Source organism: Equus asinus, chromosome 17 (genome assembly GCF_041296235.1).
Source record: "Equus asinus isolate D_3611 breed Donkey chromosome 17, EquAss-T2T_v2, whole genome shotgun sequence".
In the NCBI taxonomy this organism is placed as follows: Eukaryota; Metazoa; Chordata; class Mammalia; order Perissodactyla; family Equidae; genus Equus; species Equus asinus.
The window spans coordinates 40,646,226-40,668,821 of NC_091806.1; the positions used below are offsets into that span (position 1 = coordinate 40,646,226).

At 49.5% G+C, this 22,596-nt stretch overlaps 1 protein-coding gene across 4 annotated transcripts in view; it reads right to left on the bottom strand.

Moving 5' to 3' along the window:
- Positions 1-22,596, bottom strand: part of AHNAK (AHNAK nucleoprotein) — a 138,332-nt gene that overhangs the window by 104,539 nt on the left and 11,197 nt on the right. For 3 of the 4 annotated variants that reach the window (XM_070488000.1, XM_070488002.1, XM_070488001.1), the window contains exon 4: positions 22,156-22,343. In XM_070488000.1, coding sequence (XP_070344101.1) covers positions 22,156-22,343 — 188 coding nt within the window. Of the gene's footprint in view, positions 1-3,264; positions 21,198-22,155; positions 22,344-22,596 lie in introns of those variants that run through there. The other variant, XM_044750178.2, reaches the window with a different exon arrangement.

The following is a 22,596-nucleotide window of genomic DNA, read 5'->3' on the forward strand; positions in this document are numbered from 1 at the left end:
GTTCTGTCCTGGGAATCCTGGAGTATCTTCCAGGACCTTTAGCTATTTGCAAAAATCAAAAGAGGAATATTTGTGTTTCCCCAAGGAAAAATAATTTTTTAATTGTACAGGCGACATTGAGAGCAGTTCCAAAAGAAGAAACACAAATATTCTTAACGGTAGAACTTTCACACATACTATAGAGCCTCCCCAAAATAAGTGTTTGTTTAAAAAAAATTATCCTATTATTTTATGATCATAGTTTAAATACATTCCACATAACTGTGGCTATTTTAAGAAACCTCAATATATAGAAATCCGAATTTGCCCAACAGAAAAATGAGAGGATTAGGACATTGTCCTGGTTGCTCTCTATCTGCCCCTCCACCCTCAGACCCCTTCTCTCTGCTTCTCTACCCTGCTCTGCACCTCCAGGAGGCTGATCCCTTCACCTGCAACACCTGGGCTCACTTGCCCTCCAGGGGGAGGTACCGGCAGAAGGAAAGGTCAGGATATTTCTTCCTGCTTCGCGTGGCCGGGCAATTCTGACAGATGCTGTGGTCCTTCAAGGCTACAGCTCCTGCAGGCGGTCCCTCCTGCGCCTCCAGCTCACGATGGATTCCAGGAACACCATTTCTTCCCAGGGCCCCTGTCCCTGGGGGTCTCATCACCCTTTGTGGGCTTCTTTGCCCCTGCCCGCTACTCCATAAACAGACCCGTTTTTAAAGTCTGTGTGGTCCAGCTATCTTCAAGTGGAATTCAGTTTCCCGTAGGGACCCTGACAGATACAAAAATGAGTCTGAGTTGATGACAAGTATTTACTGCCATTTCTGAGCCCGTACATTCAAAATAATTCAATCTTCCAAATGTTCCTTCTAACCTCATCACTTCCTCCACACAGTCGTCACGTCCCCCACACAGTCACACGGCCTGAAGCAAAGTGCACTGTGAGGCTGCAGTCCTTGCCACGGCTGCTGCACGCTGGACCCCTGAGGCAGGACCTTGAGGAGCCCAGCCCAGCCCCTTCCTGGTCTCCTGAGGGTATTCTCACCCTTGAATGCAGGGAGCGGGACCTCAGAATGTAAAACCTCATGAATCGGTGCCCTGCAGGACTTGAGGGAATAACTTGGACCATCCCCATCAGGGACTGAGAGAGGACAGAGGTAGGTGGTGATGGAGGAGTCAGGAGGAAGAGAGGGAGGGGGGAAATGAGAGTGGGCAGGCAGGACGGGCAAAGGGAAGCCAGGTGGGATGGGCCCTCCACAAGCCTCTGCAGCCCCTGGCGCCTCCTCCGTGCTTCCCGTTCTGTAGTAAGGGTCACTGCAGCAGGGAGGGCTCCCGTTCTGTGCTCCCTGCCTCCAGCCTGGGCCTGATCTGGAAAGAAGGAGGCTGAGAAGTTTCTCACACTTGAATGGCTCGTTGCTGTGTTCCTTCTCCATCTTACCCACCACCCTCTGACAGTCCCAGCCTGAGAGCGCAGGAACCATCACCGTCTTCATCTTCCCCAGTAGAAGTGTCAGTTACACTTGTATATTTCCAGCGTTCAAAGCATTGCAGTTTCCCAGATCCATCACGTCGTTTGGTCCGTGAAGGTCAGCAGAAGAGGATTCTGAGGCCAGGGGGGCTAAGACAGCATCTAACCACAGAGTGCTCAAAAAATACGTATTGAATGAGTGGACACTGAGGGTCACCACTAGCCTCCATCACCCCTTCCTCAAACTAAAAAGAAATTTAATTGATACATTATTGGACAATCCAGGTCATTCTGCCCAGGGAATCTTTCCAGCATCCCAGTGGGCATCCCCCCTGGCTGTGTTCACAGGGGCACCCCACTGTCACCCACTCACCCTACCCTCCAGACACAAGGGGCACACATCTTGGGTAGCATGTGCACCGTCCCACCCCACACATTTGTCAGCTTCAGAACTGAGGGAGGATCAGGAAGTGGGCTTCGAGCTGTGTGTGAGTGAAAGAAGCACCCTTGAAGGGTGCTGACTCAGGGCAGAAGACAGCTGTGTGTAGGCATGTGTGCCAGCGGGCATGTGCGTGCTCTCAATCTTGAGTGTGTGGAGGGGCTCACACTTGCCACTCTGGGACTCCATACCCACCCTCATGTTCTCCATAAATAAACATACAGCCTCACACTTAAATGCGGTCCCCTTGCACAGTAGACAACCCAAACACCTGAACAAACTCTTTGGTCCTATGGATACCATCCTCCTTTTATGGGTGAGGAAAGTGAGGCTCAAAGATTAAGGGTCTTGCCCAATTCACAAAAGCAGCTGCAGGTTGGTCATCTTAAGAAAAACAGCAGGGCATCGAGTGCCTCCCTTGTGACCTATCTCTTTTCAAAACCAAGAGCCACACTTGAGCTCCAGACCCCCCCAGGGACACAGGCTCTGCTAAGGTGGGAATGGATGGAGCTGGCAAATGCATGTCTGAAATCCAAGCGAGAGCAGGTGGAGTTGATGCTGGGCAGGACATCCTACTGTTATGTGCAGAAACCAACTGACAAGCTGGTACTGGAGAGGGCAGGATGGGGTGGGAGCTGTTATCTCTGGTCTGGGGGTGATGGGAGAGGGGCAAGCTGCCTCCGCTGGCATAAAGGGGGCAGCTCTGGGGGATGGCGAGGGGGACAAGCTTGGTCCAATTGTTTTGCTATAAGATTGCCCTCTGCCCAACAGTGACCAACTTTAGGAGGCAGTTTCTAGAAGTTTCCTCCACCATGTATTGTCTGCAGAACTGGAAATCCAAAGGGGACTTTGGTCAGAAGAGATTTTTCATAAAGTTCAGCCCTAAAATGGACTACAAGGAACCATAAATATACCCAATAGGGCATCCTTATTTCAAAGAGGAACCTGAGGCCCAGACAGGGCAGGTACCTTGAGGCCACCCAGCAAACCTGCAGCCAAGTCAGGAATAGATGGCAGGCCCGCAACTCACAGCCAGATCCCTTTCTCCCCCTCCAATAGGGCTTTTTTTCAATTCACATCTGTATCCTTTCACCCATTTAGAACCATTTCTGAAGCATGTATGCACATTTGAGGTTGCAAAGTTGGTGGGTGGGTCCTGGTGCATGGGCTGCCAGCATGTCAGACCTCTCTTGATTCCTCAGCAAGGGGGCAGCTGCCCTCACCGTGAGAACAGAGAAACAAAGCATTCCGCTCATCACCCACTAATGAAACCAGCAATGCCACTGGGTGGATCCAGTCTGAACCGTCAGGGCTGGGGGTGCAGCTTCCCCAGGCTTCATCCCCTCAACACAGAACGAAAAGGCATAAGACATCAGGGTTAATGAACAGCTTTATTTGCCTTGGACAGCATCCATTTTTCTTACATTCTTAATTAATTTGCCATTAAAGTGCTGGAAAATTTCTTAATCATGATAACATTTGTTAAAAGAAATCAGAGTCAGGAGCACGGCGGTCAAGAAAACATTTCTCTTACAATTCACAAAATGGAAGCCCCTCCTAGTGAGCGGGTAGGTTGGCCAATTTGCAAACATATTCTAACACCCTCCCACTGTGAACACCAAACTGGCTGTGACCGCAGCCCCTGGAGAAAAAGGCGATGATGCTAGAGTTCTAAGAACACCCACACGCCCTGCCTGCCAGCTCCTCTCGGCCTTATTTGGGTGTTTGCTGTTTGAGTAGATCCAATCTTAGGAGAAATGGAGGTCTGGCCCCCTCTACTGCCTTCTACCCCACCCCACCCTTACTAACAGAAGCCCCAAAAGTCATTACAATGAAAAAGTGGGTTTCCATTACCCCGACACTAACAATGTTCAGTAAAAATGAAGATAATAAACACAAAAGCTTGCTTAGTAAACAGGAGCTCTCAGCGTTCAATGCAAAAAAACTGAAATCTTAAGGCAAATACTGTTGATTTTGCACACAGGCTGGACGAACTTGGAACTCTTTACCTATCTGGAAAGCTCCGGGAGCCTAAAGGCGGTCAGCGCTTGCCACTGGCCGAGGCCAGATCTTTGCATTATTGCCGAGGCTGTTGGCGTGTTTCTCTTTGGAGTTTATATACAAACACACCCAAGGCTGATGTCTTTTTATACATATATGTACACACAAAAAGGTCAGCTACTCTTTCTTAGTGGAAACCGCCAGCTCCACCTCGGGAAGCTGGACGCCAATCTTAGTCCCACTGTCATTGCTAGAAGAAGATGACAGTCGGGACTTCTTAGAGGCCAAGGACACTCCACTCCCCTGTAACTTGCCTGCCTCATCATCGCTCCCAGTCACCTCATAATGACCTTTGCTCTTTGACCCCAATCCACCAAAGGTACCAAATTTCAGCTTTCCTTGTTTCCCTTTGACTTTCCCGCCTTCCAGCGACACTTCTCCACCTTCAAACTCCAAAGTCCCGGGCGGGGTGGAAGGTGCAGAGAGCTCCCTTTCATCACTGAAGGAATTTGAGCGGTGCTGTGGCTTCTTACTTTTAAATAAGGAAAATTTGCCTTTGGATGAAGATGTTTCGGCCTCTGCCTCTCCTTCCAGAGAGCCGAGGCTGGCCTTGGAGCTCTTCAGGTCACCTTTGGACCCCGAAATGGATGCTTCTGGTGAGCCAGTGACACCACCTTTCCCTTTAGGTTTGGAAAAATTGAATTTGGGCATTTTGATTTTAGACTTTTTGAGTTTGATGTCGGAGTCTTCCCACTCGCCCTCTCCAGCACCAGACTGGACACTGGCCTCTGCCTTAGGAAAGCTAATATCCACCCCCACTTCTCTGCCAACCAGCTCCCGGCCAGAGAAGGTGAATTTGGGGATTTTCATCTTGGGGAATGTTACTTTTCCAGATCCGCTTTCCAAGTGACCTTGAGGCCCAGACACACTCAGCCCAGGACCCTGGAGTCCAATCTGGCCTCCTTTCACACTTCCTTCTACCTTTGGTCCTGAGAAATGAAGTCCCCCAGCCAGCTTAGGTGCATCCAAGTTGAGAGCGGAGGAGACCTGGGGTCCTTTCCACTCGGCCCCAGAACCTTTGACACTCATATGCCCTTCGCCCAGGCTGATATCTGGGGCGCTGACACCCCCTGAGACGTCCACACCTCCTTTGATTTTGGGGCCCTTCAAGCTGACACCAAAATCAGACTCAGGAGATGCCACATTAAATGAAGGCCCCTTCACGCTAATGTCGGGAGCAGCCCCATGGAAACCTTTCAGATCACCTTTGATTTCAGGACCAGAAATTTGCCCAGTTGGGAGTTTCACATTCACACCTGGTAGCTCTACATCACATCCAGAGGACTTAATTCCAGGCATTTGAAGGTTTCCTTCCAGGCCCTGAACACCAATGCCTGAAAGACTTCCTCCAATGGCGGGGCCTTTCATCTCACCAGTGGCCCCAAGGCTCCCTTTTACTTTTGGTCCTTCCAAGTTCAAGTCCACATCCGGTGCTGAGATTTGAGGGCCAGAGATCTGAGGCCCCTTCAGATTCAGACCTCCCAGGTTCACATCCATGCCTGGCCCCTTGAGTTCTCCAGTAACCTGTGGCCCCTTGACGTTAATGTCCAAGTCGGACCCTGGAGCAGAGATGCCAAACTGGGGCAGCTTCATTTTGGGAAGTTTAATACTACCTTCAGGTGCCTCCAAGCTTAGATCAGGAGCACCTACTGATACTTTAGGGCACTTGATGTCACCAGAGACAGCCAGGTCTCCCTGCAGGTTTGGTCCCTTCAGGGTCACATCTGGTACACCAACGTTAAGCGTTGTTGTGGCATCGATCCCTGGCACTTTCACACCGTCTCCTTCCATCTTCACCTTTCCACCGACACCTCTGAGGTCAAGCCCTGGGGCATGCACCTTCACGCTGGGAACAGATGCATCCAGGTCTCCCTTCAAACTTGGTCCTTTCAAGTTCAGGTCAAGGTCAGGTCCAGAGACTTTTGGCATAGACAGGTTCACTGAAGGCAAGTCTACTTTTGGCCCCTTCAGAGACACATCAGGGCCTTCAAGCTTAACATCTGATGCACTCAAGCCTCCTTCAAGAGAGGGCAGCTGGGCATGGACCTCAGCTCCCTCACCCTCCATTTTCACACCAGGGACGCCGATCTTGGGCATCGAAAACTTGGGGAACTTGATTTTTGATTCTGGACCTTGAAGATCTACATCTGGTCCTTCCAGGCCCACCGCAGGGACATCACCCTTTATCTTTGGTCCTTTCAAGCTAACATTCACATCGGGGATGGAGACTTGAGGGGCAGAAATGCCAAACGCTTTGACTTTAGCATCTGGGCCTTCAATGTTGATGTCAGGTGCGTCCAAGTTTGCCTGCACCCTGGGGCCTTTCAGGTCGCCCTCTACTTTTGGCCCTGAAACATCCATACCTGGCACTTTGACCTTGGGAGACTTCAGCCTGATGTCAGGACCTTCCACATTAATCCCTGGTGACGAAATATCCACATCAGGTGCATGGATTTCACCCTCCATTTTGGGGCTAGGGAGGGAGGCTTCCGCTTTAAATTTAGATGATTTAATGTCAAATTCTACATCTGGGAAGTACATTTTTCCAAACATAGGTTTCTTGGTTTTGGGAGATTTCACATCAACTTTAAGCGTGGCATCTGGTCCTGCAACATTGACGTCCACATCAGGAGTCTTGAGACTGGCATCCACTTCACCCCCAGGAACGTTCAAATCAAATCCTTGTTTCTTGGCCTTAATTTTAGGACCACTCATGTGAATTTTAGGCATTTTAAACTTACTTTTCTTGCCCTTGCCACCAACACTAATTTCAGGAGTCTCAACGTTCAGCTCAGCCTCAGGAACAGTCACATCAAGTGAAGGTGACTTGAAGTCAGCTTTGGGGCTCTTTGCCCCAAATCCAAACTTGGGTTTCTTAAATTTGGGAATTTTAACATCCGGGCCCTCAATGTTAAGATCTGGGCTCTCCATGTGTACACCTAAGCTTGGAGCTTCTAAATCAACTTTGGGCCCCTTGAGGTCCAGTTCACCACCTTCTAACTTGGGACCAGAAACTCCAATTTTGGGTGCCTTGAGATGCAAATCAATATCGGGAGCAGTTACTTTAGGAGCAGATATATCCAGCGATGGCATCTTCAAATTTGGGCCACTGAGTTTGGCATCAGGGCCTTCAAAATCCAGACCTGGACCTTTAAGGTCTACTTCTGGGCCTTTGAAAGTACCTTCAATCTTAGGGACAGACACATCAAAATCTCCTTTGATTTTGGGTCCTTTTAAATCCAGGTCAACATCAGGCTTGGAGATTTTGGGAGCTTTGATATTTATCTCAGGCATCTTGAACTTGGGGCCCTTCAGTTTTGCATCTGGACCTTCGATATTCACATCTGGAACATCAATGTCCACCTTGGGTCCTGAGACGTCAATGTCGGCCTTGGGCAGGTTCACATCCACTTCTGGGCCCTCTCCTTTGAAGCCCGGCATGCTGAACTTGGGCATCTTCACCTTAGGCATCTTCAGGTGCCAGTCTGGGCCATGAACGTCCACATCAGGGACATCAATGTCCACTTTGGGTCCTTTGAGGTCAACTTCGGGGCCCTTGAGGTCACCTTCCACCTTAGGCAGAGAAACATCAACATCACCCTTTACTTTGGGACCTTTCAGGTTTAAGTCAAAGTCCGGCATGGAGATCTTAGGAGCTTTGATGTTCATCTCTGGCATCTTGAACTTGGGGCCCTTCAGTTTTGCATCTGGACCTTCAATATTCACATCTGGAACGTCAATGTCCACCTTGGGTCCTGAGACGTCAATGTCAGCCTTGGGCAGGTTCACATCCAATTCTGGGCCCTCTCCTTTGAAGCCCGGCATGCTGAACTTGGGCATCTTCACCTTAGGCATCTTCAGGTGCCAGTCTGGGCCATGAACGTCCACATCAGGGACATCAATGTCCACTTTGGGTCCTTTGAGGTCAACTTCGGGGCCCTTGAGGTCACCTTCCACCTTAGGCAGGGAAACGTCCACATCAGCCTTTACCTTGGGTCCCTTCAGATTCAGGTCGACTTCAGGCATGGAGATCTTGGGTGCCTTGAGATGAAGGTCAGGCATTTTAAACTTGGGGCCTTTCAGTTTCCCTTCTGGACCATGAATGTCAATGTCAGGAGTGTCTATGTCCAGCTTAGGGCCTTTAACATCCACTTTGGGGCCTTTCATATCTCCTTCCAGTTTAGGAATGGAAACGTCCAAATCTCCTTTAATCTTAGGTCCTTTCAAGTTCAAATCAATGTCACTCATGGAGATTTGTGGGGTTTTGAAATGAACATCAGGCATCTTAAATTTGGGACCTTTGAGTTTCCCTTCAGGACCTTCAATGTCCACCTCTGGACCTTTCAGATCACCTTGCACCTTAGGTAGTGAAAGGTCCACATCTCCCTTTACCTTTGGCCCTTTGAGGTTTAAGTCAAAGTCAGGCATGGAGATCTTGGGGGCTTTAATGTTCATCTCTGGCATCTTAAATTTGGGCCCCTTCAGTTTTCCTTCTGGACCTTCAACATTGACATTAGGAGTGTCAATGTCCAATTTAGGGCCCTTGATGTCCACCTCAGGGCCCTTGAGGTCACCTTCCACTTTAGGCAGAGAGACATCCACATCACTCTTCATTTTGGGGCCCTTCAGGCTAAAGTCAAGGTCAGGCATGGAGATTTTGGGGGCTTTGATGTTCATCTCAGGCATCTTGAACTTGGGGCCCTTCAGCTTTGCATCTGGACCCTCGATATTCACATCTGGAACATCAATGTCCACCTTGGGTCCTGAGACATCAATGTCAGCTTTGGGTAGATTCACGTCCACTTCTGGGCCCTCTCCTTTGAAGCCCGGCATGCTGAACTTGGGCATCTTCACCTTAGGCATCTTCAGGTGCCAGTCTGGGCCATGAACGTCCATATCAGGGACATCAATGTCCACTTTGGGCCCTTTGAGGTCAACTTCGGGGCCCTTGAGGTCACCTTCCACCTTAGGCAGAGAAACATCAACATCACCCTTTACTTTGGGACCTTTCAGGTTTAAGTCAAAGTCCGGCATGGAGATCTTAGGAGCTTTGATGTTCATCTCTGGCATCTTGAACTTGGGGCCCTTCAGTTTTGCATCTGGACCTTCAATATTCACATCTGGAACATCAATGTCCACCTTGGGTCCTGAGACGTCAATGTCGGCCTTGGGCAGGTTCACATCCACTTCTGGGCCCTCTCCTTTGAAGCCCGGCATGCTGAACTTGGGCATTTTCACCTTAGGCATCTTCAGGTGCCAGTCTGGGCCATGAACGTCCACATCAGGGACATCAATGTCCACTTTGGGCCCTTTGATGTCAACTTCGGGGCCCTTGAGGTCACCTTCCACCTTAGGCAGGGAAACGTCCACATCACCCTTTACCTTGGGTCCCTTCAGATTCAGGTCGACTTCAGGCATGGAGATCTTGGGTGCCTTGAGGTGAAGGTCAGGCATTTTAAATTTGGGGCCTTTCAGTTTCCCTTCTGGACCATGAATGTCAATGTCAGGAGTGTCTACATCCACCTTGGGTCCTGAGACATCAATATCAGCCTTGGGCAGACTCACATCCACTTCTGGGCCCTCTCCTTTGAAGCCCGGCATGCTGAACTTGGGCATCTTCACTTTAGGCATCTTCAGGTGCCAGTCTGGGCCATGAACGTCCACATCAGGGACATCAATGTCCACTTTGGGTCCTTTGAGGTCAACTTCAGGGGCCTTTAGGTCCCCTTCCACCTTAGGCAGGGAAACATCAACATCTCCTTTCACCTTAGGACCTTTCAGATGCAAATCAAAGTCCGGCATGGAGATCTTAGGAGCTTTGATGTTCATCTCTGGCATCTTGAACTTGGGGCCTTTCAGTTTTGCATCTGGACCTTCGATATTCACATCTGGAACATCAATGTCCACCTTGGGTCCTGAGACATCAATGTCGGCCTTGGGCAGGTTCACATCCACTTCTGGGCCCTCTCCTTTGAAGCCTGGCATGCTGATCTTGGGCATTTTTATCTTGGGCATCTTCAGGTGCCAGTCTGGGCCATGAACATCCACATCAGGGGCATCAATGTCCACTTTGGGCCCTTTGATGTCAACCTCAGGGGCCTTGAGGTCACCTTCCACCTTAGGCAGGGAAACATCCACATCGCCCTTTACCTTGGGACCTTTCAGGTGCAAATCAAAGTCCGGCATGGAGATCTTGGGGGCTTTGATGTTCATCTCAGGCATCTTGAACTTAGGACCTTTCACCTTTCCCTCTGGTCCTTCAATGTTAACATCAGGGCCTTCAATGTCCACTTTGGGTGCTGAGACATCAATGTCGGCCTTGGGCAGGTTCACGTCCACTTCTGGGCCCTCTCCTTTGAAGCCTGGCATGCTGATCTTGGGCATTTTTATCTTGGGCATCTTCAGGTGCCAATCTGGGCCATGGACATCCACATCAGGGGCATCAATGTCCACTTTAGGACCTTTGAGGTCAACTTCAGGGCCTTTCAGATCTCCTTCAATCTTGGGAAGGGAGACATCCACATCACCTTTCACCTTGGGGCCCTTCAGGTTTAAGTCAATATCAGGCATGGAGATCTTGGGAGCCTTCAGGTGCATCTCTGGCATCTTGAATTTGGGCCCCTTCAATTTCCCCTCTGGGCCTTCAATGTTAATATCAGGAGCATCAATGTCCACTTTGGGGCCCTTGATGTCAACCTCAGGGCCCTTGAGGTCACCTTCCACTTTTGGCAAAGACACGTCCACATCACCCTTCATTTTGGGGCCCTTCAGGTTCAGATCAATGTCAGGCATGGAAATTTTGGGGGCTTTGATGTTCATCTCTGGCATCTTGAACTTAGGGCCCTTCAGTTTTGCATCTGGACCTTCAATATTCACATCTGGGGCGTTGATGTCCACTTTGGGACCAGAAATATCAATGTCAGCTTTAGGGAGGGTAACATCCACTTCTGGGCCTTCTCCTTTGAAGCCTGGCATGCTGAACTTGGGCATTTTCACCTTGGGCATCTTCAGGTGCCAGTCTGGGCCATGAACGTCCACATCAGGGGCATCAATGTCCACTTTTGGGCCTTTGATATCAACCTCTGGCCCTTTCAGATCCCCTTCAACTTTGGGCAGAGAAACATCCACATCACCTTTCACCTTGGGGCCCTTGAGGTTTAAATCAATGTCAGGCATAGAGATCTTGGGAGCTTTGATATTCAGGTCAGGCATCTTGAGTTTAGGACCTTTCAAGCCTCCTTCTAGACCTTCCACATTAATTTCTGGGCCCTCAATGTCCATTCTTGGAGCCTCTATGTTGACATCTCCTTTTGGAAGACCCACAGCCACATCGGGCCCTTCTGCTTTTAAGCCAGGCACACTGAACTTGGGCATCTTCATCTTGGGCATTTTCAAATTCCAGTCTGGACCATGAACATCCACATCAGGTGCATCAAGATGAACTTCTGGTGCCTTAATATCCACTTTGGGTCCTTTAAAGTCACCTTCTAAATTAGGACCTGCAACATCTAAGTCTCCTTTGACTTTAGGACCTTTCAGATTTAATTCCACATCAGGCATAGAAACTTTAGGAGATGAAATACTCAGGAAAGGCATTTTGAACTTGCTTCCTTTCACTTTTCCTTGGACCTCAACATCAGGAGCATTAATATCAAGTTTTGGACCTGTTACATCAATATCTGGCTTTTTAACTTTCACATCCACCTCAGGTGTCTGAACTTTAGAGCCCGAAAAATTGAATTTGGGAAGCTTAAAACGAGATTTCTTTGACTTGCCTTCAATATTGACCTTAGGACCAGAAATGTCCACTTCTGGGCCCCTTACATCCAACTTGGGAGCTTTAATGTCGCCTTCCAATTTGGGCCCAGAAACATCAACATCTCCCTTAAGCTTTGAGCCTTTTAAATTCAGGTCAATTTCTGGCATGGAGATCTTGGGCACATTTACATGCATGTCAGGCATCTTCAGTTTGGGACCTTTTAATTTGCCTTCCGGGCCATGAATGCCAATGTCAGGAGCATCTACATCTATCTTCGGGCCCTTGATGTCAAGAGTAGGGCCTTTCAAATCACCTTCTACATTTGGAAGTGAAACATCCACCTCTCCTTTCATTTTAGGGCCTTTAAGATTCAAGTCCAAATCTGGCATGGATATTTTAGGAGCTTTGATGTTCATCTCGGGCATCTTAAACTTGGGGCCCTTCAGCTTTGCATCTGGACCCTCGATATTCACATCTGGAACATCAATGTCCACCTTGGGTCCTGAGACATCAATGTCGGCCTTGGGCAGGTTCACGTCCACTTCTGGGCCCTCTCCTTTGAAGCCCGGCATGCTGAACTTGGGCATCTTCACCTTAGGCATCTTCAGGTGCCAGTCTGGGCCATGAACGTCCACATCAGGGACATCAATGTCCACTTTGGGCCCTTTGAGGTCAACTTCGGGGCCCTTGAGGTCACCTTCCACCTTAGGCAGAGAAACATCAACATCACCCTTTACTTTGGGACCTTTCAGGTTTAAGTCAAAGTCCGGCATGGAGATCTTAGGAGCTTTGATGTTCATCTCTGGCATCTTGAACTTGGGGCCTTTCAGTTTTGCATCTGGACCTTCGATATTCACATCTGGAACATCAATGTCCACCTTGGGTCCTGAGACATCAATGTCGGCCTTGGGCAGGTTCACATCCACTTCTGGGCCCTCTCCTTTGAAGCCTGGCATGCTGAACTTGGGCATCTTCACCTTAGGCATCTTCAGGTGCCAATCTGGGCCATGAACATCCACATCTGGGACATCAATGTCCACTTTGGGGCCTTTGAGGTCAACTTCAGGTCCTTTGAGGTCACCTTCAACTTTGGGCAGAGAAACATCCACATCGCCCTTTACCTTGGGACCTTTCAGATGCAAATCAAAGTCCGGCATGGAGATCTTGGGGGCTTTAATGTTCATCTCAGGCATCTTGAACTTAGGACCTTTCAACTTTCCTTCTGGTCCTTCAATATTAACATCTGGACCTTCAATGTCCACCTTGGGTCCAGTGACATCAATGTCAGCCTTGGGCAGGTTCACATCCACTTCTGGGCCCTCTCCTTTGAAGCCTGGCATACTGAACTTGGGCATTTTCATCTTGGGCATCTTCAGGTGCCAGTCTGGGCCATGAATGTCCACATCAGGGACATCAATGTCCACTTTTGGGCCTTTGAGGTCAACTTCAGGGCCTTTCAGATCTCCCTCTACCTTTGGACCTGTGACATCCACTTCTCCTTTCATTTTCGGACCTGTTAGATTAAGATCAATATCTGGCATGGATATCTTTGGAGTCTTAAAATGCATTTCAGGCATCTTAAACTTTGGACTTTTCCACTTTCCTTCTGGTCCTTCAATATTAACGTCAGGTCCTTCAATGTCCACCTTGGGCCCAGTGACATCAATGTCGGCTTTGGGCAGGTTCACATCCACTTCTGGGCCCTCTCCTTTGAAGCCTGGCATGCTGATCTTGGGCATTTTTATCTTGGGCATCTTCAGGTGCCAGTCTGGGCCATGAACATCCACATCAGGGGCATCAATGTCCACTTTGGGCCCTTTGATGTCAACCTCAGGGGCCTTGAGGTCACCTTCCACCTTAGGCAGGGAAACATCCACATCGCCCTTTACCTTGGGACCTTTCAGGTGCAAATCAAAGTCCGGCATGGAGATCTTGGGGGCTTTGATGTTCATCTCAGGCATCTTGAACTTTGGACCTTTCAACTTTCCCTCTGGTCCTTCAATGTTAACATCAGGGCCTTCGATGTCCACTTTGGGCGCTGAGACATCAATGTCGGCCTTGGGCAAGTTTACATCCACTTCTGGGCCCTCTCCTTTGAAGCCTGGCATGCTGAACTTCGGCATTTTCATCTTGGGCATCTTCAGGTGCCAGTCTGGACCTTGAACATCCACATCAGGGGCATCAATGTCCACTTTAGGGGCTTTTAGGTCACCTTCCACCTTCGGCAGGGAAATGTCTACATCTCCTTTGACCTTAGGACCTTTCAAGTGTAAATCTACATCCGGCATGGAGATCTTGGGGGCTTTGATGTTCATCTCAGGCATCTTGAACTTAGGACCTTTCACCTTTCCCTCTGGTCCTTCAATGTTAACATCAGGGCCTTCAATGTCCACTTTGGGAGCTGAGACATCAATGTCGGCCTTGGGCAGGTTCATGTCCACTTCTGGGCCCTCTCCTTTGAAGCCTGGCATGCTGAACTTGGGCATTTTCATCTTGGGCATCTTCAGGTGCCAGTCTGGGCCATGCACCTCAGGAGCACTTATGTCTACCTTGGGGCCCTTGATGTTCACATCTGGTACTTTAATTTTACCTTCTGCCTCAGGCACAGACACATCTACATCCCCCTTGACTTTCGGTCCTTTCAGATTTAGGTCCACATCAGGCATAGAAATACTGGGGACTTTGAAATGCATGTCTGGCATCTTGAACTTGGGGCCTTTCAATTTGCCCTCTGGTCCTTCAATGTCAATATCTGGCCCACTGATGTCACCCTTGAGGTCTGGCCCTTTAAGGCCACCTTCCAATTTTGGAACATCTACATCCACCTCTCCCTTTATCTTGGGGCTTTTTAAGTGTAGATCAATGTCTGGCATGGAGATTTTGGGAGGTTTAAAGTGCATGTCTGGCATCTTAAATTTAGGACTTTTCCATTTGCCATCTGGGCCTTCCAAAGTTACGTCTGGCATGTCAGCATCCAATTTGGGGCCCTTGACATCCAATTCTGGACTCTTGAACTCTCCTTCCATCTTTGGGGCCGAAACATCAAAGTCTCCTTTGACTTTAGGTCCCTTTAAGTTGAAATCAACATCAGGCATGGAGATCTTGGGGGCATGAAAGTGCATTTCAGGCATCTTGAACTTAGGGCCCTTCAGTTTTCCTTCTGGACCCTCAATGTTCACATCTGGAGCTTCAATGTCAACCTTGGGTCCAGTGATGTCAATGTCGGCCTTGGGCAGGTTCACATCCACTTCTGGGCCCTCTGCTTTGAAGCCAGGCATGCTGAACTTGGGCATTTTCATCTTGGGCATCTTCAGGTGCCAATCTGGGCCATGAACATCCACATCTGGGACATCAACATCAACTTTGGGGCCTTTGATGTCCACATCTGGCACTTTCATTTCACCTTCTATTTTGGGCACAGACACATCGACATCCCCTTTGACTTTGGGGCCTTTCAAGTGTATATCAGGCATGGAGATCTTGGGGGCCTTGAAGTGCATGTCTGGCATCTTAAACTTAGGGCCTTTCAACTTTGCATCAGGACATTCCAGATCAACATCAGGCACCTCCACATCCACACTGGGGCCTTTCAAATCTCCCTCCAATTTTGGCACAGACACATCCATATCCCCTTTGACTTTGGGGCCTTTCAGGTGTAAGTCTACGTCAGGCATGGAGATCTTGGGAGTCTTGAAGTGCATCTCAGGCATCTTAAACTTGGGACCCTTCAGCTTCCCTTCTGGTCCCTCAAGACTCACATCTGGGGCTTCAATGTCAACTTTGGGTCCAGAGATGTCGATGTCAGCTTTGGGCAGGTTCACATCCACTTCTGGACCCTCTGCTTTGAAGCCGGGCACACTGAACTTTGGCATTTTCATCTTGGGCATTTTCAAGTTCCAGTCTGGGCCATGAACGTCCACATCTGGGACATCAACGTCCACTTTGGGGCCTTTGATGTCCACATCTGGCACTTTCATTTCGCCTTCTATTTTGGGCACAGACACATCCATATCCCCTTTGACTTTGGGGCCTTTCAAGTGTATATCAGGCATGGAGATCTTGGGGGCCTTGAAGTGCATGTCTGGCATCTTAAACTTAGGGCCTTTCAACTTTGCATCAGGACATTCCAGATCAACATCAGGCACCTCCACATCCACACTGGGGCCTTTCAAATCTCCCTCCAATTTTGGCACAGACACATCCATATCCCCTTTGACTTTGGGGCCTTTCAAGTGTACATCAGGCATGGAGATCTTGGGGGCCTTGAAGTGCATGTCTGGCATCTTAAACTTAGGGCCTTTCAACTTAGCATCAGGACATTCCAGATCAACATCAGGAACCTCCACATCTACACTGGGACCTTTGATATCAACTTGCGGACCTCTGAGATCACCTTCTAGTTCTGGCACAGAAGCATCTATCTCTCCTTTCAGTTTGGGTCCCTTCAAATTCAAGTCCACATCTGGCATGGATATCTTGGAAGATTTGATGTTCAACTTAGGCATCTTAAATTTAGAGCCTTTTAATTTTCCTTCTGGTCCCTCAATATCCAAATCAGGAGCATCAATGTCCACTTTGGGGCCAGAAACATTAATGTCAGCCTTTGGCAAGTTCACATCCACTTCTGGGCCCTCTCCTTTGAAGCCCGGCATGCTGAACTTGGGCATTTTCACTTTGGGCATCTTCAGGTGCCAGTCTGGGCCATGAACATCCACATCTGGCACATCGACATCCACTTTGGGTCCTTTAACGTCAACATCTGGGACTTTCATTTCACCTCCTATCTTGGGCACAGACACATCCATATCCCCTTTGACTTTGGGTCCTTTCAAGTGTAAGTCTACGTCAGGCATGGAGATCTTGGGGGCCTTGAAATGCATCTCAGGCATCTTAAACTTGGGGCCTTTCACCTTTCCTTCTGGACATTCAATATCAATATCACCAACATCTACATCCATCTTAGGAGCTTTCACATCAATTTCAGGACCCTTCAAGTTTCCTTCCACTTTGGGAAGGGAAACATCTACATCAGTTTTTAGTTTAGGGGCTTTCAGATTTAGTCCAACATCAGGCATAGAGATTTTGTGTGTCTGTATATTCATGCTTGGCATCTTGAACTTGGGACCCTTTAGTTTTCCCTCTGGACCTTCAATATTCACATCTGGAGCATCAATGTCTACCTTGGGTCCAGAGACATCAATGTCAGCCTTTGGTAGTTTCACATCCACCTCTGGGCCCTCTCCTTTGAAGCCAGGCATGCTGAACTTGGGCATTTTCACTTTGGGCATCTTCAGGTGCCAGTCTGGGCCATGAACTCCCACATCTGGTGCATTAATGTCCACCTTAGGACCTTTGATGTCAACATCAGGAGCTTTTATCTCTCCTTCTACTTTTGGAACTGCAACATCATAATCTCCTTTCATTTTAGGACCTTTCAAATGCAAACCAACATCTGGCATAGATATCTTCTGAGGCTTTATATTCATTTCTGGCATCTTAAATTTAGGACCTTTCAGTTTTGCATTTGGACCTTCAATATTCACATCTGGAACTTCAACGTCCACCTTGGGTCCTGCGACATCAATGTCAGCCTTGGGCAGGTTCACATCCACTTCTGGGCCCTCTCCTTTGAAACCAGGCATGCTGAACTTGGGCATTTTCATTTTGGGCATTTTCAGGTGCCAGTCTGGGCCATGAGCATCAACATCTGGAGCACTGATGTCAACTTTGGGCCCTTTAATGTCAACATCTGGCACTTTTATTTCACCTTCTACATCAGGCAAAGTCACATCCACATCTCCCTTTAGTTTCGGCCCCTTAAGATTCAGGTTCGCATCAGGCGTGGAGATCTTGGGGGCCCTGAAGTGCATCTCAGGCATCTTAAACTTGGGACTCTTTAGCTTCCCTTCTGGTCCCTCAAGGCTCACATCTGGGGCTTCAATGTCAACCTTGGGTCCAGAGATGTCGATGTCAGCTTTGGGCAGGTTCACATCCACTTCTGGACCCTCTGCTTTGAAGCCGGGCACGCTGAACTTTGGCATTTTCATCTTGGGCATTTTCAAGTTCCAGTCTGGGCCATGAACGTCCACATCTGGGACATCAACGTCCACTTTGGGGCCTTTGATGTCCACATCTGGCACTTTCATTTCACCTTCTATCTTGGGCACAGACACATCCATATCCCCTTTGACTTTGGGGCCTTTCAGGTGTAAGTCTACGTCAGGCGTGGAGATCTTGGGAGTCTTGAAGTGCATCTCAGGCATCTTAAACTTGGGACCCTTCAGCTTTCCTTCTGGTCCCTCAAGGCTCACATCTGGGGCTTCAATGCCAACCTTGGGTCCAGTGACGTCAATGTCAGCTTTAGGCAGGTTCACGTCCACATCTGGGCCCTCACCTTTGAAGCTGGGCATGCTGAATTTAGGCATTTTCATCTTGGGCATTTTTAGGCTCCAGTCTGGACCTTGAACTTCCACATCTGGTGCCTTAATATCTACCTTAGGGCCTTTCATGTCCACATCTGGAACTTTCATCTCACCTTCTATCTTTGGTGCAGACACATCTAGATCTCCTTTCATTTTGGGTCCTTTGAGATCCAGGTCAACATCTGGCAGAGTCATCTTAGGAGCTTTGAAGTGCATCTCAGGCATCTTAAACTTGGGACCTTTCAGCTTCCCTTCTGGTCCTTCAAGACTCAGATCTGGAGCACTAATATCTACCTTAGGTGCAGAAATGTCCACATCGGCCTTGGGCAAGTTCACATCCAATTCTGGGCCCTCTCCTTTGAGGCTAGGCATGGTAAATTTAGGCATTTTCATCTTGGGCATCTTTAGGTTCCAATCAGGACCATGCACTTCAACATCTGGGGCACTGACGTCCACTTTTGGCCCTGTCAGGTCCCCTTCCAGCTTTGGCAGTGTAACATCATATTCTCCCTTTACCTTGGGCCCTTTCATATGTAAATCCATATCAGGCGTGGAGATCTTTGGGGCCTTGATATTCATCTCAGGCATCTTAAACTTGGGACCCTTCAGCTTTCCTTCAGGTCCTTCAATACTCACATCTGGAACTTCAACATCCACCTTGGGTCCTGAGATGTCAATGTCAGCTTTGGGCAGGTTCACATCCACTTCTGGGCCCTCTCCTTTGAAGCCTGACATGCCGAACTTGGGCATTTTCACTTTGGGCATCTTCAGGTGCCAGTCTGGGCCATGAACATCCACATCTGGGGCATCAATGTCCATTTTGGCACTTTTAAGTTCAACATCAGGAACTTTAATCTCACCTTCAACCTTTGGCACTGTGACATCATATTCTCCTCTTGCTCCAGGGCCTTTCAAATCTAAGTCCACATCTGGCAATGAGATCTTTGGGGCTTTGAGATTCATCTCAGGCATCTTAAACTTGGGTCCTTTCAATTTCCCTTCTGGTCCCTCAATGCTCACATCTGGAGCACTAACATCTACCTTGGGCCCAGAAATATCCACAGCAGGCTTGGGCAGGTTCACATCCACTTCTGGGCCTTCTGCTGTGAACCCTGGCACACTGAATTTGGGCATTTTCATTTTGGGCATCTTCAGGTGCCAGTCTGGGCCATGAACGTCCACCTCTGGGGCATCAATGTCCATTTGGGGGCCTTTCAGTTCTCCTTCAAGTTTTGGTACTGTTATATCACACTCTCCTTTTACCTTTGTGCCTTTAACGTGCAAATCTACATCAGGCATGGAGATCTTTGGTGTCTTCACACTCACTTCAGGCAGCTTAATATCAGAGCCTTTAAGTTTGCTCCCCAGGTCCCCTATGTTGACATCTGGGGCTTCCACGTTGACCTTGGGCCCTGAAATACTGATATCTCCTTTGGGTAGACTCATGCCTACATCTGGGCCTTCTCCTCTGACTCCTGGAGTGCTGAACTTGGGCATTTTCACCTTGGGCATTTGCAGGTTCCATTCTGGGCTATGAACATTCACATCTGGGGCACTGACATCCACTTTGGGGCCTTTGACGTCAACCTCAGGGACTCTGACTTTCCCTTCTACTTCTGGGACTGTGACATCCACACCCCCTTTCAGTTTAGGTGCAGCCACACTTAGGTCTACGTCTGCCATAGAGATCTTGCAGGTTCCTGTTTTCCCAGAAGGCCCACTGAGCTTGGGGCCTGTCAGGGTCCCCTCTAGGCTGGGTGTCTCGATGTCCACTTTGGAGCCTTTAATTGCCACCTGAGGGCCTTTAACATCACCTTGCACCCCAGGAGCAGAAACCTGAATATCTCCTTTCAGTTTAGGGGACCCAAGGCTCAGATCCACATCCTGCATGGAGATTTTAGGTCTCTGAATAACCATTTCAGGACTCTTGACTTTAGTACCCTTCACCTTCCCTTCCAGCCCCCCAGGAGCAACCTCAGGCAGCCTGATGTCTCCAGAGATCCCTGGAAGAGTCACTTCACCTGTGGGCAGTGTCACATCAATGCCAGCTCCCTCTCCCTTAGAACCTGATGCAGAGAATTTGGGGACGTTCATCTTGGGTAAATTCAGTTTGCCTCCAGGCCCATGGATATCAACGTCAGGGGCTCGAACTTCCACACTGGGGCCAAGGACGCTGCCCTCGATTTTGGGAGCAGAGATGTCCACCCCTACGCTCCCCTGTGGCTTGGCACCTTTCAGGCCTAGGTCACCCTCAAGTGATGGCCCAGTGATCTGGGGGCCCTTCAGCTTCCCCTCAATGCCCTCAACATTGAGAGAGGGGGCACTGACTTCTAGCTGAGGAGCCTGGATGTTCCCGCCAATGGCCAAGCCTGGCTTGCTGTCCTTGTGCCCCACAGAGAATTCAGGTGCAGAAACACTCAACCCTGGTGCCTGACCCTCAACAGGTCCTGTTGAGACACCAAATTTTGGCATCTTCATGGTAGGAATTTTAATTTTCCCATTACTGCCACTCTCAAGAGAGGAGCCCTGCACCTCTACTGCCCCACCCCCTAGAGAAGATGAAATGTCCACTCCTGGAACTTGGACCCCTCCTTTGCCACCCAAGTCAAAGCCCTTTGCACTGACACTGACGCCCGGGCTTCCCACCTTTATCCCAGGCACGGTGACCTGGAGCTTCGAGTGGCCAGCACCTTGGAGCTCTGGTCCCGAAGCGGAAATGGACCCTGCTCGGATGTCCACAGCAGAGCCTGTGGTTGGCGACACTGCCCCCGAGCCCGAGGGCAATCTGATCACTGTCTTCCCAGGCTGGGTGTCCACACCCACGGTGGAGATTTCCGTCAGTTCGTGCCTTGGAATCTTGATCTTGAACTCAGGGCTGCTGATGTCGATGTCCTTGGCTCCTTCCCGACCTGTGACATCCACAGTGTAGGCCGTGACTCTTCTAGTCACTGTGATGGTGCGGCTCTGGGTCTCCCCAGGATCTCCTTCCACTCCATCCTCCGACTTCAGCCGAGGCTTGATCTTCGTGGTGTAGATGCGCTGGTACTCCTCATCATCCCCGCTCTGCAGAAAGACATGCCCGGCAGAGGTTGCAGCAGAGTCTGCCTGAGTCACAGATGCCTGGCCACAGCCCAGCCGACAACATGGTTGCCTATTGCCCATGGAAGCCGGGACCATATCAGAGGTCCATGGAGCCTCCTGGGGCAGAGCACAGGGGCTGAAGAAAGGGGCTGACAGCCACATGCCAGGAGGAAAACAGAAACTATTTGGGGAAATTCGAGGAACAAAGCGAAAGCCATGGGGAAAGCGGGGTGTAGACTCCTGGACTGTGTGGTCTGAGAGAGGGAATAACAATCAATCCTAGATTCAGATTAGCCTGTCCAGTCTCAGGGACACCTCCAGGTGACCAGCTCTGTGCTGACCTGACCCTTTGGCTCTCAACTCTCAACTCACTGGCTTGTTTGTTTAATCGGGAGGGATTTCTCCCAGGGACCTTCGGAAAGCACTGTTGAGTCTAAGCCTTTGTTGAGACTGGCGGCGCCTGGGTTAACACTTTCACTTTGGGGACCCATTATTTGTTAAATAAACAAGCCATCAGAAGGAGCAGAGAAACATCCCTCAGGCACTTTTCTGCCCAGCCTCTGACTCATAGATGAATCCAGGCCTCTGGAAGTAGAAAAATGGTGTCTGTGAGGCAGAGCTGGGCACCTGTGAAATCATTTCGAAGATTCTTACAAAGCAGCTGACCTTCCTCCTGGCATCTAGGACCAGAGAGCATGAGTCAGTTCCCACGCTGGGTACTCTGAAGAGACTGAGGGAAGACTTTTAGGGGCAGCATCCGCCACATGCCACACGTGAATAGGAACAAACAGATTGGCTCAACAGAGGGTGCAGAGGGGTGACAGTAGGAGAAGGAATGACAACAGAGATCCAGCAGGCAGACAGAGGCTCAGGAAGTGGGCCAGCAGGTCGGTGCGGCCAAGGGGAGCTCAGAGCGCAGATGGGCCAGTGAGGCACTCACCAGAACCACTTCGGAGCTGCGGGAGGTGAAGACTTCGTGAGTCCAGGTCTGGCCAGGCTCAGGGGAGCGGTCCCCCTTGCGGTGCAGCTTCAGGCCCACAGTGTGGTGCCCCATGGTGTTCAGCAGCTGGGTCACCTCACCCGACTGCAGGTTGTCAAAGTAGATGGTGGCACCCACAATCTGGTCCCCTGAGCAGGGAGGAGCAAGAAGTGGGTAAGACACTCAGGGTCTCAGGGAAACAACACACAACCACTCAGTGTTGGACACTTGAACTGACTTGTATTCAGTGTGTGTCATGACCACCCTGTAAGGCTGGTGTGATAATACCCATTGTATAGATGAGGAAACTGAGGCTTAGAGAGGCCTATTAATTTGCCCAAAACTCGTGAGTGGTGGCGTCAGAACTAAGGACTACATCTCCACCATCCCACATGACTGCCT